This window comes from Sphaerodactylus townsendi, linkage group LG04, assembly GCF_021028975.2.
Source record: "Sphaerodactylus townsendi isolate TG3544 linkage group LG04, MPM_Stown_v2.3, whole genome shotgun sequence".
Taxonomy (NCBI): Eukaryota; Metazoa; Chordata; class Lepidosauria; order Squamata; family Sphaerodactylidae; genus Sphaerodactylus; species Sphaerodactylus townsendi.
The window spans coordinates 151,467,616-151,485,080 of NC_059428.1; the positions used below are offsets into that span (position 1 = coordinate 151,467,616).

The window sequence follows — 17,465 nt, forward strand, 5'->3', positions numbered from 1 at the left end:
TATTGCAAACAGTGTATTTACTTATTGGATTTGTATCCCGCCCTATCCCCAAAGGGCTCAGGGCGGGCCACAACATAAGAACAGTTGTGCCATCGCTAAAACCGTGACCATAAAGTCAAATCCACTATTAAACTATAAAACGGTGCAATAAAAGCATTAAATCATTAAAACAACATTTCAGTGCAAACAGTCAATAGATGACAAAGACCGATAGCAAACTAATTGATCATCAAGAATCATCACCTCCCTCCCCTTCCTCCCCTGTCCCCCTCCCCGGAGGCCAGAAGGAGATGGTCTAACTGCCATTTGGTCCGGCTGGCTGGCTGGCTGGAAAAGGTCTGGTGGAACAGCCACGTCTTGCAGGCCCTGCGGAACTCGGTAGCTTGTTCCACCAGGCCGGAAGGGTCATGGGGTCGCCCCTGTTCAAGAAGCTGCTGAATGATATTGCTGTGAGGTTTTGCATTTGCTTTGAGGGGACTTCAGCCCCTTTATTCTTGCCACCCCTGTGACTTAGCAAAGCCATCATAAAAAGTTGTACAATTTTTTTTTAAGTCAGAGAAGCGATTCAAATTATCCAGCTTGTATAATGTAGGCCGATGGTGAAATCCACCATTTCTGGTTGCAGAGTCTGCATTGTATGTATATATTATCTTCGCTGTTTTTTTCTTCTTTTGTGGCTTGTGATGCAATTAAAAATAGTCATGCAAAACAGGTCAAGAAAGCAGCACTAAAACCAAATCGTGGCCACACGGTTGCAAAGCTATATCTGGGGTTATCTGGTGAAGTCTCTGAATTGCAAGGGACCGAGGTGTGAAATTTTCCACTGGTTAAATAAATGTGCTGATTGAATGTGAAAGAAGCGAAGTCGAACAAACTGACATACTCTGTTCAGGTTTCTCAACAGAGACCCTTTGGGGGCAGCTTTTTTAAAAAAGGAAAGATAAGTACCCATGGTAGCCGGCTCAGCTTCTAATACCTCTTTCCGTTCTGTTGTTTTCAGGAAGACGACGAGAAGATCATCCAAGAGATTCAGAAGGAGGCGGAAGAGGAGCAGAAGCGGAAGAACGGAGGTGAGCGGCACCATCTGTCTGTCTGCGATGGTGCTTTTCAGATTTTCACAGACCTAGAGGGGGGGCCACATTGAGGCTATGGATGGGGGCTATATGGGACCTGTGCCTGCGTGTCGGCGAGTCGCAGCCAGTAGGGTTTTCAAGGCAAGAGAGGTTGGGAGGTGCCGTTGCCTGCTTCCACGTGAGCCGAGAACGATCCGAGAGAACTGTGCCTGGCCCAAGGTCCACCTGGCTACTACACTGCAAATGTGTGACGTCACAGTTCATGACATCAGTGGAGTCAAGGCTTGGACCTTGAGCAGCAGGTGGGGAACAATGAGATCCAGATTGTAGACCCTGAGTGAGGAGCAAGTCAAGGATCAGAGCTGGGGAGGAATCCCCGCAGGGGCCTTGTTGGGGGTGGATCTCTGCTAACTGTGGTGAGAGCTGAGCAGGGTTCTCAATTAAGCCAGGGTCCAGCACCAGGCAGCATTAGACCCGCACCCTTCCCCTCTGTCCTGAAGCTCCACACGGAAAAGGAAATGTTTGGTCCAGATCAGAGATGCTGTTGAAACTCTTTAAAAAAATTTCCTCCTGAACTTTGTTTTCTTCTCTTGTTCTCTTTTTTTTGTTTGTTTTTGGTTTTTTGGGGCAGAAAACAGTTTCAAGCGCATCGGCCCCCCAGTGGAGAAGCCTGCTGGGAAAATCCCACGCCTTGAAGCCATCCCCCGGCCGGTTCCGCAGAACCTCCACCACCAGCCCCAGATGCCCCCGTACCCCTTCGTGCACCCTCCCTTCCACCTGCCTCCCGTCCGCCCGCTGTACAACAACCTCCCCCTGAATATCGGCCCCATCCCTGCCCCCTACGTGCCGCCGCTGCCCAACATGCGGGTGAACTTTGACTTCCCCCAGATGAACATGCCGCTGGAGCACAACCTTCCTATGCACTTTGGTCCACAGCCGCGGCATCGGTTCTGACCTGGCTCAGGGCAGCATCTCGTATTTTGAAAGTCACTGCAGGGAAAAGCCAGCACTGGGAGGTGCTTCCCTTCTTCCCCTAACCCACCTAGTCCCACTCTTCCTCCTCCCCCCCACCGGTGAACCACAAGCACTGAACACCCCATATACCCCCTCTTTGCAGCCCTCTTATCACCTGCCTTTGCTGTTCTGGTCCATGCGGCATGTGGATGCCCAGTGCTCTGGCAGCACGAGTTAAGAAAAGAGAAATAAATGTTCCCAGGGGGTCGAGAAAAGTTCTCTGCTAAGCGAGGGGGACAGAGAGGGAGCCGTCTGGCAAGAGGGAGCAACGCTGTTCAAGTCCTTGTGCCAAACCCCCACCATTTTTTTTCTCATTTGCCAAAACAGCTCTGTGGAGGGGAGTTATGTGGGGAATTATAAGTTTCCATTGGCTGTGCAGGAGCCTGGGTGCTGTAGACCGGGTGGTTAACTTGACTTACGTACTGTTTAGATTTTGCCATGTAATGAGCTTCCAGCCAACCCTGCAGCAGGGAGAAATCAGCAGATAGGCACAATCAGCAGATACCCACAAAAGGTTTTTGAGACGCTAGGCTAGCAAGTTCCTGCAAGGGTGCTGTAGTTGACACCTGCCTTCAAAAATCCTTCTCTGCTGCCGAAGATGCTTGTTCTGTCTCTGAGCGAGGATTCCCCAAAGAGAGTATTTGAAGGTCTCTTGATTCTTCTCAGGTGCCAAATGAGGGGTTTTGTCTCATAACGGGAGATGCGCTCAGCCACAGAGCACACAACAGATAATGTCAAGGATGCGGCTTCAGCAGCGACTCCCTGCCACTTCATGTCAGACAGCGACACGGGGGGGTCTGTAAGTCCTTCGGTGTGGTGGGGGCACGGGCAGGAGTTGTGGTGTAGCAACAAGCATCTGTGGGATGCACACGCTACACAAGGTGCAAACACTCTTGTGTATTGAGCACACCCCCTGGCCCCTTTGTTCGCTGAGCAAAGCATAGTTGAATAATCCATACCCATCAGAAGGCTGTATGCAAAAAAAAATTATCTTTAAGATGTCTGGAACCCTTAGATGGACAGGTATGCAGTTGTGGTCAGCTTACCTGTGGCTCTCTGTTGTCTTTGGTGTCCAGGTGAGCACCTCGCATGTCGCAGTTTAGGTGGGTCATGCGTTCAGCAGGTGCACGCCCACATTCCAAGGTGCGCCGGACGCACAGGGATGCCCCGAGGCCTTGTGGGGACATCCATCTCCGGGGGAAAAAACAACACCACCTTTGTAGCTTACGTACAGATAAGGGTGCATGAGTTGAGTTGCTAGAACCTCCCATGCGGAGGCACTGCTCCGTTGTTGAAAACGAGGCCCTTTTCTCAGTGTCTCGTTTCAAGCTGACTATGAACAGCTCCAGAGTGTGAATGAACTCCACACAAAGTCGACACCTGACTTCCACAATTTGCAACCACCAAGGTTGTTACCATTGTGGGAAGGGGCCATGCTGTGTACCCATAGAGGTTCCAGGTAGGGTTGATTCCCGCCCTCCTGAGTGTAGGTGGGGGGCACCCAGAGAACAGTTTTCTCCAAGCGCCATTTTCCCACCATACACCTCTGGCTGCAGGACAGGTGGATTATTACCAGGAATGCCATCAGCAATTCGCAGAGTAATGTGGCAGCCTTTGGCGTGGGAAACTGAGGCACCCAGTGGTGGGACAGTCATAGGGTCTTCTCGTGTGGGGGAGCACGCGGTTAAACTTGGCAATCACTGTGATTGAAGCCTTCTTAAAAAATTTTTGTCTTGACAGAAGCTTGTCTCAGTTGGGAGAAAAATCCACTGTATTCATAGTTTCCCCATTTCTTTTAGCTCCAGAGTTAAGAAAAAGGCAGTTCGCTATTGGTTCGAAAATTGCTGCTGTTGAGAGTTCTTAAAAAATCAGATTAAAGTGTGAGGCTGGCCAGAGTCAGGTTTATAAATCAGCACCTTATAGTTTTAAGATTCCTTGGAGTAGCCACGGTTGACCATGCTGATAGCACCGTTGGGTTTTTTTTTTTTAAAGAGCTGCTGATAGCACTGTTTTTTATGGCTGGCTGCTCATTTTTTGAATTTTCGCAGCTTGGGGAACCTATCGACAAGGTCAGTGACTGCTGATAATCCAGAAATGTTTTGACCTTTAGATTTATTTTTTACGCGCGGCAAGAAATTGGCTTCTAAGTTTGATGTGCGTAGGATAAACCCTTCCCACAGACAGTGGGAGTGACTTGAGGGAAGCCATACCAGTGCGTTGTGTGCACACGCAGCTGTCTCCCAGCTGTGCAGAGGAAGTTCCTGTGCAGACCAGCTCTTCGGGGTCCCCTTTCGGGACCTCCGCTTGCCCCATTTCCCACGTGTAACTCTTTGGGAGGAGATGCTGTCGGGTGTTCCTTCACCACACTAGGAGGCAGATAGAAATTGCCAGCAAGGACAAGGGCGGACCACATACCTACATCTGTGGAGGCATACACCTGGCAACCCTGACTGGATTGGGACATCCAGTGCGAATCCATGGAAGCAGCTATCTGTGAACCCAACAGTATCTTTCTCTCTGCGATCCTGGGGAATGTAGGGTTAGCCTCGATCCTTCTCCAAAGATTTTGTTTTCAGCGAGAAGACAGATTTTTTTTCTCTTTTGACTACAGCCCACCCTGACTTCAGCTCACTTAATCTCTATTATTACTCCGTACCCAGCTTCCTGTGTGGTTGGACGTACGGTTTTGACCCATGTGTGGTAAAACTGGGTGGTTCTTGGAGCTCACCCGGCGGAGCTTGCTTCTCCAGGCCGTGCCTTGGAGTTCCCTTGAGAGAAAATGACCCTTTTGCTGTTCTGAGCGGGAGACGGGGCCCTGGTTATCATCCACCCCGCCTGCAAGCCCCTTTGAAAATTTCAGATCTTGCCGGATTGATTGGATTGCAAACTGCAGCTGTCAGGTACAATAACTGGGCTACCAAGAGCCATAGGGGGAGACTTAGGCAGAGTGACACATATTTTTCCCCCCAGTGGATGGTGCCAATTTTAATGTATTTTCTATTGGGGTGGAGGGAGAGAATTATTCTTCATTTCTTTAAAGCAGCAGGAACTTCCTAAATATTTATCCTCCAAGCTGACCTTCTCGGCAAGTGTCAAAAATTACCCGCTTAACGGTTGCCTCTCTCTCTTCCAGTGCTATAATGAAAAGCAGATAATTTTGTTTTTGAATGTGGGCCAATCTAGGCCTTTGGGGTGGACAGGAGTCCCAGCTTCTCTGGCTGCGGAGTGCAGTGGATCAGAAGGATGTTGGCTGGATTAGACAAAAAGGACCTTTACTCCTCGGTCCCCTTTAACAATGGACCAGGGATGGGGCTCGTGCCAGTTAAGAAAGGAAAGAACAAATCTGCCATCTTGGTTTCTGACTCTTCAGGAGTCCCATTTATTAGTGCCTCCCTTCTGATGCACAAGAGGAAAATCCAACTGTTGATCAAGACGAGTCTGAGATGCCCAGATTCGCCGCCTCCTCGTGACACATCCATTCTCTGAAGTTACCTCATCTGGAGCCTTTCCAGTTGACTTGTCTTGCTGGTACAGGTGGGGGCTTCTTCGCACTTAGCCAGTGAATATCGGTTTGCAGTTTACCTATGGGCAGGTATGTTTCTGTGTAGGCGGCTGAATGATTGAGAATAGACTAGCAGCAAAGCCCAGCACCAGTCTCGGCACCCTGTTGGAGTGGAGGGGGAGGGAGGGAGGAGGTCTTCCAGTTAGGTCAGGGGGCCGGGGATGAAATGTTGCCCACCAATGGGCGAGCAGGACTCACAAAGCCCTCTGGGGGTGGGCAGTATAAAAGTCAAAAGAAGGAAGGAATAAATGAATAAATAAGTAAAGTGCTCGCCGATTGGTGGAGGGTTTGCTGTTGTGACATTCCACCACTTAGCCCTTTATTGGTTAGGATGGTAAGATCCATTGTCTGTCTCTTTAACTCTTTGGGCCACATTGGAGACTGCTGTACTGGGGACCAAAATATGAGCCGTGGCTCAAAGATGGGGAAATTGGTATCTTGCAACCGCCATTGGATCTATGGCGTAAGGTGGGCTTGCCCCACTTATCCCAATTTCCAACGGCAGTCCAGGTGAGAAACAGAGAACGTTACCTCTGCAGTCAGGTATGTGCCCAGGTTGTGGGAGGGCATGGAGTCCTAGCTTGAAGATGACTGCAGCCTTTTTTATGGAGCAGAGCTGAGTAAAAAGATTTGTTTTGTTTGTACTGCTTCAACTGAGAAATCAAAAGATTCCAACATTTCCACAATGAATAAAATATCCCTTCCCCTAGAAAACTGGTATATTGGTGGAAAACATCCTAGCCTAGCCTTTTTCCTGACGTGCTAGCTTTCTGTGGGTGGGGACCTCCCCCCCCCACCCCCAATTGTCTGAAATCATAAAGCCAAGGTGTAAGCATGCCATCTCGCAGCCCGGCCTTAAACCATACAGATGATTCTGAAGTTGCAAGAGCCCAGGTTGACTTCTCTGCTGCATTCAGTTTTCCATTCCCCTGGACACGAGTGCCCTCAGCAAGATTGCGGATTGACAACAGAGGGGACTTGGATGCAGGCCACCGAGGCTTCAGAATCCACGAAAGCCATCCTTTTCCCTTGAATGACATCGGTCAAATAGCCATTTCTTCACTTTTATCAGCATTTCTACATGTTTGAAACCAACATACTTAATGTTAAGTTGTTGACTTTTTTTCTGTTTGCGTTTGTCGATACTTTTTCAAATGACCATCTCTCTTTACGGGTAGACAAGGGGGAAGAGCGTGTTTTTGTACACCCCGAGCTTGACATTATAACAGGTACTTTCTATTATGGAATTTGCAGTGTGTCCATTTAACTTGCCTTAAAAGGTGGAGAGAGAGAGAAAAAAAAATCTAGTATTTGCACTTAGCAAAAATTTAAAAGTAATTTTGAATAAAGAACAAACCCTATAATGGGAAAAGAGCGCATGTTCCGCAAATTTTTTTTGACAATAGCTGAAAATGAATAAGCAGTTTATTAAAAAAACAAAAAGCAGGAAAAAAGAATATTTTTCTTCACCTTCTGGTAGGAAACTGTTCTAATATTCTGTGTGTAAAAAAAGTCTCTGTATTATATTGTAATTTGAACTTTTTTTTGTAATTAAAAACATCAACTTGTGCACTCTGGTTTTTCCACATCTTGGTTTCCGTTTTCCCATGGAAGAGCGTGTGCCCCCCCAAAAGGTTTACTATTGATGGTTACAGGTAGCAGGAGATAAAAACTAGGTCTGACGACATTTGTCTGGCTACAGCGCATTTGCTGTCTCCTCCGTGATTCAAGAACAGGGGTCTCCAACCTTTTTGAGTCTCTGGGGGACCATTTGGAATTCTGCAACCACACAAAATGGCTGCAGCAGGAGGCGCAGCCTGTCACAAAATGGCTGCAGCAGGAGGCGCAAGCCGTCACAAAATGGCTGTAGCAAGAGGACTACAGTCTGTCAGGGTGTGAGGTTACGCATAACTCTTAATAGTAACTCCTTAACATCTCTGGCTGAAGCTCTGAAATAGGTTGTCTTTCAGAATGAGCCTACTGTTTTGAAATATTGTCTTGTGTACACACAGAGCTTACCGTCGGTCCCTCAGTGAACACCCTTCTGCTATGGCAGCCACTGCTCCCAAAGCAACATTTTAAAGAATCTGCTTAGTGAAGCAGAAGTTGGCCATTACCACTTACTAAAAACATTTGGTGCGCACCAGAAAAATTGTCAGCCAGTACCACGGTGCCTATAAGCGCCACATTGGGGACCATTATTCTAGAATTTGAGAACTCCCAATGAATTAAGAGGGCAGTGGTGATATATTGCTCAACCAATGGTGATGATCTGGAACTCACTGCCACAAGACGTAGTGAGGACCACTAGTTTAAAGGTCAGATTTCTCCATGAGCTCGTAGGCCTTGCTTGGTCACAATGGGAAACAGGCTGTGGACTCTCACATGCTCAGCCTGAGTTATCTCATGCGGTTGTGGTAAGGAGCAAATGGAGGACAATGGTGCAGTAGGCTGTTTTGGGTCCCCATTGGAGAGAAAAGCAAGGTATCAATGCCTAGTCTGCCGTCGTGGTTGCAGTGTCAAACTAGGACCTGAGGTGACTAGACTCACATCTCATTCAGTCATGGAAGCCTGCCAGGTGAGTTTGGGCCTTTCATAATCTCTCAGCCTAGCCTTGCAAGGTGGTTGTTGTAAGCATTAAGTGGAAGATGGGAAATAGTATGAAAAACTACTTGAAGTCCCTGATCAGGGAGAAAAGCAGGATATAAATAAAATGTCAGTAAAAAAGTGTGTACACTGTGAGCAAGAAGCACCCAGAACGGCTGAAATGGTGACATGTATGTACACAAAAGTGGACATGGGTAAAGGCGTTTTATAAGGTGAACAGCGAGAGAAACACAGCAGTCACATTAAATATTCTTTGCTGTCAGAACGAGGAACTTGTAAACATGGCTTGCAAGCTTTCTGCTTTCAGAAAAGGGCACCCTTTTCACGTCAGTGGTTCTGCTGAGGAATTCTTGAGAGACATCTGTGGCAACGCCCACATTGTACTGCGGAGGATTCCGGCACACGGTCCAGGCGCACGGTCGCTTTGTGCCAGGTGCGCTGCACTGTTCCACTTGAACAAAAAGCCGGACTTCCAGAGCCTGTAGCAGTGGGGAAACTGCTTTTCAAGAAATCTCATTGGTTGCTGCTTTAGCTTCTATTGAGAGAGATTCAGGTTTGCTAGAATGTCATTGGGAAAACCCACTAGTGGCCACCGTCTTTAGGAGTTTAGCCTGCGCCCAGTGGCATGGAGCATTTGCCCCATTTTTCTGCCACACAAACTGCCGCATCAAACTTGCCTCAGATCCAGACTCGGGAAAGGACAGATGTTGGCCTGCGTGGAGGAACTTTTACAAAAACCGTCTTGCCACTGAGTGTGAAATTTCTTCGTCTGTTTCTACTTGTGCCTTAGCATCAAAAATCTGACCCAAAAGTACAGCTTCTGGTCCCTCAGTTCTCTCTTTCAAGGGGAAGAGTTTGGGTATCTAAAGCAAGACAGATTGTGAGTGTGTTTTGGTTTGGGTTTGCCCTCCTGGGCAGCAGTGGGACGTTAATCTCAAAGTCCTGACACTGCAATCGTCCACCGTGCATCCTGCCATGGTCTTCAGGAATACCGCTGACTTCACAACTATTTAACATCCCAAAATGCTCTTCTGCGAATAGAAGGCTGTTCCCAGCGAGTGCAATATGACATGCACAACGAAACAGTTCAACATGTCCCTGAAATCTCCCCAGATAGAATTAACTGGCGAGGTTTTTAAAGGGCCTTGAAAAGCAAATCTCTTGGTGTTAGCGATCGTGACCAGTGTCTGGTTGCAAATGTGGACTGATCTGCAAGGCAGAAATCTATTCTCTTTTTATTCATCCAAACCACAGCACTGACATTCTGTTTTTTCTACCCCCACCTTTCCTCACGACAGAAATCTCTGCCCTTATTAAATGAACGTGCAGCTGCATGTTTGACAGCAACATCCAGTGGGATTAGTTCCCCCCGTTTCAAAAGTCGCATGCGTTTATTACTCCCTGCTCCTTCCTCAGCGCTGCCATCTAATCTTACAAGCTGTGACAGGCTGAATCTTCCAGTGCTGCTTCTGAAATCAGCTTTTTCAGCCCTTTTCCATCAGCCACCCTTTGGTTCCTGGCATCATGCAGGCTGGAGCGTGGGGAGGACAGAGACCCCATAAAGTCCCCCCTCCAAAGCATCATCTGTTTCTCTAGGAGAATTGTTCTGTGTCATCTAGAGATGAGTTGTAATTCCAGGAAAAACCCAGATCCCATCTGGAGGTGGGATCCTCGCTCGCCAGGTTTCACCCCCAAATCTCCCAAGTATTTCCCAACCCAGACCTGGAATCCCTTTCACAGGGCAGAAATATAAGAATATAATGCTACACGGTCCCTCCCCCAAGCAGCCATTTCCTGGAGAGGAGCTGATCTCTTTTGTCTGAAAATCAGCTTTAATTTGGGGAGATCACCTGGAGGTTGGGAACTTTATCTCTGGCTGGGGAACCCTAATTCTTGCACAGGCGCCACGTCTGACGACCTGACGATTGGGATACTCTCTTTTGCTTCACAGCAAAGGGGGACATGGGGGGTAAGTCTGGGATAAAACACTGAAGCAGGAGGAAAAAGTTATTAGAAAATCCCCCCTCCCTCCCCATGATTTACACATGATACTATCCCATTAAAAGTCCTGTACAAAACCCTCATCAAAATGAATTTATGAATTGCGGGGGTGGGTGGGGTGTCATTACTGCTCTCTATAGTGAAAACCTGGTTTTTCACTTCTTTTGAGTCAGCTCTGTGTTTTTCCTGTGGGGCTTTGCATTAATTTGTCCATTTCCCAACAAGGTGCCTGCAATCCTTGGCCCCTTCCGCACATGGGGAATAATCCACTTTCAGTGCGCTTTGCAGATGGATTTTACTGTGCAGAACAGCAAAATCCATTTGCAAACAATTGTGAAAGTGGACTGAAAGTGCATTGTTCTGCATGTGCAGAAGGGGCCTTCGTCTCCAGAGGTTTCCTCCACCCCAGCAGGGCAGGAGGAGCTTCAGAAAAACTCCCTTTGAAAACAGTCTCAGGAGAGCACTTGGCTTAGATCTTGCCAATATATTTTGTGACTGACTGCCCTGCGCTGTCATGGCAACCATTTTGTGCCTAGCCCCATGGCTGCCATTTTGAGGCAGGCCCCTGTGCCCACAGTAGCCATTTTGGGGGTGGGGCCTAAAATTACAAACATGGCCTCAGGCTCTAGAAGGTTGGGGTGCCCTCCCCCACTTTAAATGTTTCAAGAGTTTGTAGTGTTGAGATGCAGTCAATATAGGGTTCATTGTTTGGGGGTGTGGTGTCCCATTCCTTCTCTAGTTAAGCCTATGGCCAGCTTGGGTGCCATTTCGGGCCTTGCTTTAAGAGCAACAATATTATCCTGAGGCGTTTCCAAGTTTGCCTTCAGTTCACTGTCATAAATAACAGGTAAGAAGTTACATTTTATATATGCATTTACATTTGAATAGTCGGTTGTACAGATTTACGAATGTCAATATAGCATATACACAGTGTTGTTTTGCATTAGAGGCCTTCTCAGCCATTTGATTTTTTAAAAAATTGAACAGCAGTGCAAGGAGCTGATAGCCTTTCTAAAGTTTTTTACTCCTTTAAAATTAGTTTACGCTAATTTTGCACTGCCTATGATTGTTCTGTTCCTATTTTTTAGTGTGCTTATAAAGTCATGTTTAGTTTTCGGTTGTCTCGATTTGTTACTCCCTTCCCTGTGTTACTATCACAGCAACCCTGTGAGGTAGGCTGGGAGAGTGTGACTGGCCCAAGACACTTGATGATTGCTGTGGTCGTAACACAGGGAAAGAAGAATCGTGTTCTGGATGGGTTTGTATTGCCCCAGGAGGACCGGGTGCGAGATGTGGGGTGTTCCTGGATTCATTGCTGTCCTTTGAGCTTCAGGTGACAGCGGTGGCCCTGAGGACCTTCCAGCAGTTTCATCTGGTCACCAGCTATGCCTTTCCTTAGGTCCCTTCCGCACATGCAGAATAATGCACTTTCAAACCACCTTCAATGCACTTTGCAGCAGAATAGCAAAATCCAGTTGCAAACAGTTGTGAAAGTGGATTGAAAGTGTATTATTTCGCATATACGGATGGGGCCTCTGACAAACAAGGCCTGGCTAGTGTTACATGGTAGCCTCTTGATCAGATTACGATAAGGCGCTTTATGTGGGGCTGCCCTTGAAGACAGCCCAGAAGCTGGTGTTGCTGCAGCATGTGGCAACTGGTTAGTTACAGCCCCCATTTTCTTTGGGAGAACTGACCTCTGTAGCCTGGACATCGGTTGTAACCCCAGAAGATCTCCAGCCACCCCCTGGAGATTGGAAACCCAGCCCCAATCCTAATCCCACACACTGATTCCAATTTTTGCTGGAATATGTTTTGATCCTTTTCACGGCATCCCTGGATTCCTCTTTTAAGGCTCCGTTTTTAAGGTGCCGCCGTTCCCGCATCTTACGTCTGGAATTTGCGAAGCTTAGACGCACGAGGTGCCAGGCTAGCTAAAATAGAAATTATCCCCCCCCCCATGCCACCCCACCCCCCAAAAGGGGTGGGTGTGTTGGAGCTGTTGAACGCTAGAGCTGTTTCGAAGACCAAAGGGCAGCAATGGGGAAATGTTGCAGAAGAAAAACTGAACTTGTAGGGTGTGGGGGCTTGAGATGCGTTTTGTCATCGGGAGGGGGTGGGGAGCTCTCTGATCTGCTCAAAACCTTTATCCTGGTTGGGGGCGGGGGTGGAGAAGAACTTTTCATAGTTAGGGCTCAGCTGAACAACACCAGCAGGCCTCCTAACAGATGAGGCGACATCAAAGTCCATCATGGCCCCCTTGAGGCCTGGAATGGGGTCCGGGGCCGCATTTGCTATTCAGGGTCAGAGACCTTTTCCCCTCGTCGCCTCCAGAAAGCATTGTGCGCCAGGGTTCAGCCAGGATGCTTTTAAGAGGGGAGTGGGATGCATTAAGGATGTACACAGCAAGGGCAGCACCCCCCTCCCCCTCATAATGGGATCTTTTTTCTAGGTCTCTTTTACAGCCAGCCCATCTGCAACCCCTGGCGAAATTCTTTCTCACGTAAGAACCAGGTTTTATTCAATATTAATTATGCCAGGGAGCTGGCGGAGCGAGACGGCATGGAGCTGCCGTCCACGAGGTCCCTGGTTCGAATGCTGCCTGTGGCGCAAACTCTAGACCTGGGGTCCCCAACATTTTTGGGAGCCTGTGGGCACCTTTGGAATTCTGATACACCAAGGGGGTCGGCAGGCACTATGGCGCCAACGCTGGGGACCACTACCATAGACAGACCACTCCCCTCCTGCCTGCCACAAAATGGGGAAACGCACCCACCTCGCAGGGCTGTTTTGCCCAAAAGGGTAGCTGTGTTTGTCTGTAGCACGAAGCGAAACAAACTGAGCCACATCTTTAAGGCTAACGGAGAGCAGCCCTGGCTGTTTGTTTGATTCCCGTTTCACTTCACAGGGCTGTTGTGAGGATGATGATAATATATTGTGCAAAGCTGTCAAAGCTGTCTTTGGCCATGCCACTCAGTGCTGGCACTTGGGAGGGGGGGGGGACCAAACATGTCTCAGGCCACCAAATCAGCAACCTCGGGAGGAGGGGTTGGGTGAATGTACTTAGAACAGCGAAATGCAGCCAGGATTGCCAAGAGAGCTCCTGCTGACGGAGGTCAGTTCCCCTGGAGGAAATGGCAACTTTGAAAAGTGAACCATATGACACTATACATCACCGAAAGTCTCCCCCCCCCAAAAAAAACCCCTTGCCCTACTCATGCTCCACCCCCCAAAAATATCCAGGTATTTTCTAACTTGGATCTGGCAGCCCCACCTGTGCCGACACTTGGAGCAGGGTGGCTGTTCTGTCACTGAGAGGTGAGTTGAATGTGCAGGCGAGTTTTTCTGTGGCTGGCGGTTTTCAGTGCACTAAAATAAACCTCGTCTAGAAGAGCACAGCGTGCTTCCATTTCTGTGACACGGTGTGCCTTCGCTTGCTTTCTTTAGGGAATTGCTTCTTTTTTCTCTCCTCCTCCCTCCCCCAACCGAGAGACCACCAGACACTTCTCTTGGGTGTTGTTGTTAGTGTATGCACTTCTCCCTCCCCCCACCAAAAACGCAGGGACTGCTCAGCCCCGCACACTGTGGCTGTCTTTTCCCCTCCTTTCCCAGTGATCCTTTCCTGCCTTTTAGCATGGCTAAGTGGAATTGGACCATTCATTGCCATGGCAACTGGATGGCCCCCCTCCGAGAGGACCGCAAATGGCTTCGTCTGAGCTGGGGGGGGGGGGGGCTCTGTAACCCGAGTGGCTCCATTGTTGGTGGCTGGTTGTGCTGGACGGAGCAGGGCCTGCCAGAGATGGGGCCTTGAGCAAACGGCAGCATAACTGTCAGAGATGCTTGGATGTTTGTCCTCCCATCTCTGGAGAAGGAGAAAAAAATCGTCCTCCCATCCCCCATCTCTAGAGAAGGAGAAACATTGAGGTCTCCAGCAGGGGTTGCCACATTGCCCTTTTGGATGGCAGGTAGTTAAGAGTCCCTTAAGAGGGGAAGGGAAAGGAGCTTGTCAGCCACCTTGAGTCTCCTTACAGGAGAGAAAGGGAGGGTATAAATCCAAAACTCTTCTCTCTCTCCTTTTCAAAGGCTGCCTTTTGCCCCTGCTTTCTGCATTTGGCTTTTTTTTTTTGCAGATGCCTTAATTTTAAAATGTTGGCAGGGGCTGATGGGAATTGTAGTCCATGGACATCTGGAGAGCCGCAGGTTGCAGACCCCTGGATCAGACTGTTGATGATGCTAAAGACATCTGCTGGGGAGCCCTTGCCAGTCTGAGTAGTTAAGGCTGCCCTCGATGGACCAAAGGTCTGTATAAGACAGTGACACATGTTCATACTGGGTACATCCTCCCGCTTGTCTCCGAAGCTCCTTCGTGGGAATATTCTGTACCCTCGGCCCTCCCCAGCGTTTCCCAAATCAAAAGAAAAATCCCCCTCCGGCTTTTATTTTGCTGGAAATCCAGGCAGTTGCTAAATTAAGGAACCCAGCCCTCAGAATCAGCCTGCCTTCTGCATGTGTGTGGCCCACAATCCTTTGAGAATTGGAACTGTCACAATTATGTCCCTGTTTTCACTTCCAAAATGTTGGCTGGCTGTGCAGCTGGCTTAATGTTTCCCAGGACTGCAGAACGCTCACTTATTTCCAGAGGGCCTTTGGAAACGAAGTAATCAATTGCACGTTGTGTGTTGATTACCGGTGTTAGTTGATGGATTTGTTCTGCCTCGCGATATGTTTTTAATCGTTTCGACTGCCCTGCTGCCTTGTTTTAACACACTATGTTTGTTGCAGGCCCCCTCAAGTATGTTTGAAAGGAAAGGCAGGGTGTTTCCCAAATAAGCAAAGTCCAGATCCCAAATTAAAGTCCTGAACATTTTTGAAGTGCAACATAACGGGAATATTTCTGCCTTTTTCTGTGCATCAGGGGAAAACTGCACTTTGTGGAATGTTCCGTTTCAGGTAACATTTGAAGAGGCGGTGGCTTTTTTCAGAATCAGAGCACAGCCATAATGCTAAATGCTAATCTCTGTATTTCCACCCAGCGCTCCTCCCTCAAAAGGCATGTAAAACGAAATACCTGCTTTTGGAGTATCCTACCAGTAAGGGGAGGGAAGGATTTCAGTCTAGCCTTTTCCCTAAGCAGCTAGGTTTCTAGGTTCAAGGATGTGATAGCGGGAAGAAGCATGCAAGGCTGTTGTGGTACAATTCAGAAACAGGTCGACCCATTCCACTGCTTTTTTCTGAGAATTACACCCCCAGTTAAAAGGCCACTGGGCCGTTCAGCCATCCTGGGCTGCTACCGTATTTCCTGCAAAGGCGTCTTCCTGGTATTCTGCCGCAGCTTAATCATTAGGTTGCCACAGAGCTTAGACTGTCTCAAGAGCTGTATCGTGATGGATTTGCATGTCTTTGTCGTGGAGAAACAACAACAAAAGCCAGCAGGGTTCCTGCCCCAAGGTACCGTTTTTTTGCAGCTTAGCACGGGAGGATGCTCCCTCCAAGGCGAGAACAGCCAGGGGGAGAAAAACCAACCCTCTTGCTGCCGGTTCTGTTGCCTGTAGCAACGTGCCTGAGGTTTGCTGGTGTGGCGGAAGCAGCAGCCTCTGCCCTGAATACGCTACTTCCCCCTCACTGCTTAGGTGGAGTGGGTAGAAGGGGAGAGAGAGAATTAGAGCCCCCCCCTCCACCCACCACAGTTTCTTTGCCCTACTGTGATATATTTAGGCCACGAGAGGGTCAGCATCAAATCCAGCATAACCTTCAGCATTTGGCAGAGGAAAAAAGGCTGCTTTACTACCACACGGGGGAAAGGTACAACTTGTAAAGCGGAAAGCCAGTTTCTTCTTCATGGTCCTCTGCGCAGGCACACACAGGTCACAGTTTCTCCCATCAGATGAGCAGCAGGCATGAGGGTGTGCCTTCTGGCAGCCCTAACCTTGCAAAGAAGCTGTTTCTTTTCACATGTACATGCAGCTTGTTGGCATAGACCACCCCCCCGCCCAGTGCAGAAAACTTGCTCTGATTCCCTCTTCCCTACTAGTCTCGGCTGTGGACGGGCATGAGGCAAGAGAAGAAGAGTTTGTATTTATACCCCACTTTACGGAAGAGAAAGGTGGCTTACAAACTCCTTTCCCTTCCTCTCCCCACAACAGACACCTTGTGAGGTGGGTGGGGCTGAGAGAGTTCCCAAGAACTGTGACTAGCCCAAGGTCACTCAGCATGAATGTAGGAGTGTGGAAACACATCTGGCTCACCAGATAAACCTCCGCCACTCAGGTGGAGGAGTGGGGAATCAAACCTGGTTCTCCAGATAAGAGTTCACCTGATCTTAACCACTATACCACGCTGGCAGAAGTGGGTCACTGTGGCTGTCCGGGGGAACCAAACCTTTCACCCCCTTCTCCCCCCGCTTCAATAGCAGGTATTTACTTCTTAGTACTCTTCACGTTCATGTGCTGGAGGTGAACGTCCGCAGGTCAAGATGATACGCTGGCTTCTGGTTGGTGTACAACTCATTCGCTACTGAGATGTAACTTTTGAAGTCATTGCTTAGTAACTGGGTCAGGGGTCCCCAAACTTTTTGAGCCTGCAGGCACACTTGGAATTCTGTCATGGCATGGCACGTGCAGCAAAAAAAGGTCTGCCATGGGATGTGGAGCTAGCCACAAAAACGATGGCGACAGGTTAACTCCAGTCACACGGTGCAGATCCTTGTGCTGTCCTGGCAGCCGCTGCCAAAGCAACATTTGAAAAATCTGCTTGGCCAGTCAAATCTGCAGTAGCCAATCAGAAGACTTGCTGAACAAAAGGCCTCCCTGGCCTCCTCATCCCTTCCTAAAAACACTTGGCGGGCACCATGTTGAGGAGCCCTGAATGGAGTCGTGCTCCTCCCCCACCTGCAGCAGGAGAGGGAGTAGAAATTAGCTTAGGATCTGTACATCTGGGAACTGCAGTCACTGGGAATCCCAGCTCTCAGATTGAGGCCAGGTGAGAGTGCAGGTGGACAGGCCAGAACTGCTGAACTGTAGCATGTCATTATGATAAAACAGACAGCTTACTTTGGCGTTCAACTGATAATGCTACCATGTCTTCATCTACTAAGCCCCTTCCACACATGCAGGATAATGCACTTCCAATCCACTTTTGTTTGCAAATTCCGCACAAATGCAAAGTGGATTGAAAGTGCATTATTCTGCATGTGGGGAAGGGGCCCTAGA

At 48.7% G+C, this 17,465-nt stretch overlaps 1 protein-coding gene across 2 annotated transcripts in view; it reads left to right on the forward strand.

Annotated features, from left to right (window-relative positions):
* RNF216 (ring finger protein 216) overlaps positions 1-7,235 on the forward strand; it is a 51,935-nt gene extending 44,700 nt beyond the window's left edge. For both annotated transcript variants that reach the window (XM_048493919.1, XM_048493920.1), the window contains 2 exons: positions 1,001-1,070; positions 1,705-7,235. In XM_048493919.1, coding sequence (XP_048349876.1) covers positions 1,001-1,070; positions 1,705-2,027 — 393 coding nt within the window. In that variant the 3' untranslated portion in view covers positions 2,028-7,235. The remainder of the gene's footprint in view (positions 1-1,000; positions 1,071-1,704) is intronic.
* Positions 7,236-17,465: the final 10,230 nt, after the last annotated feature.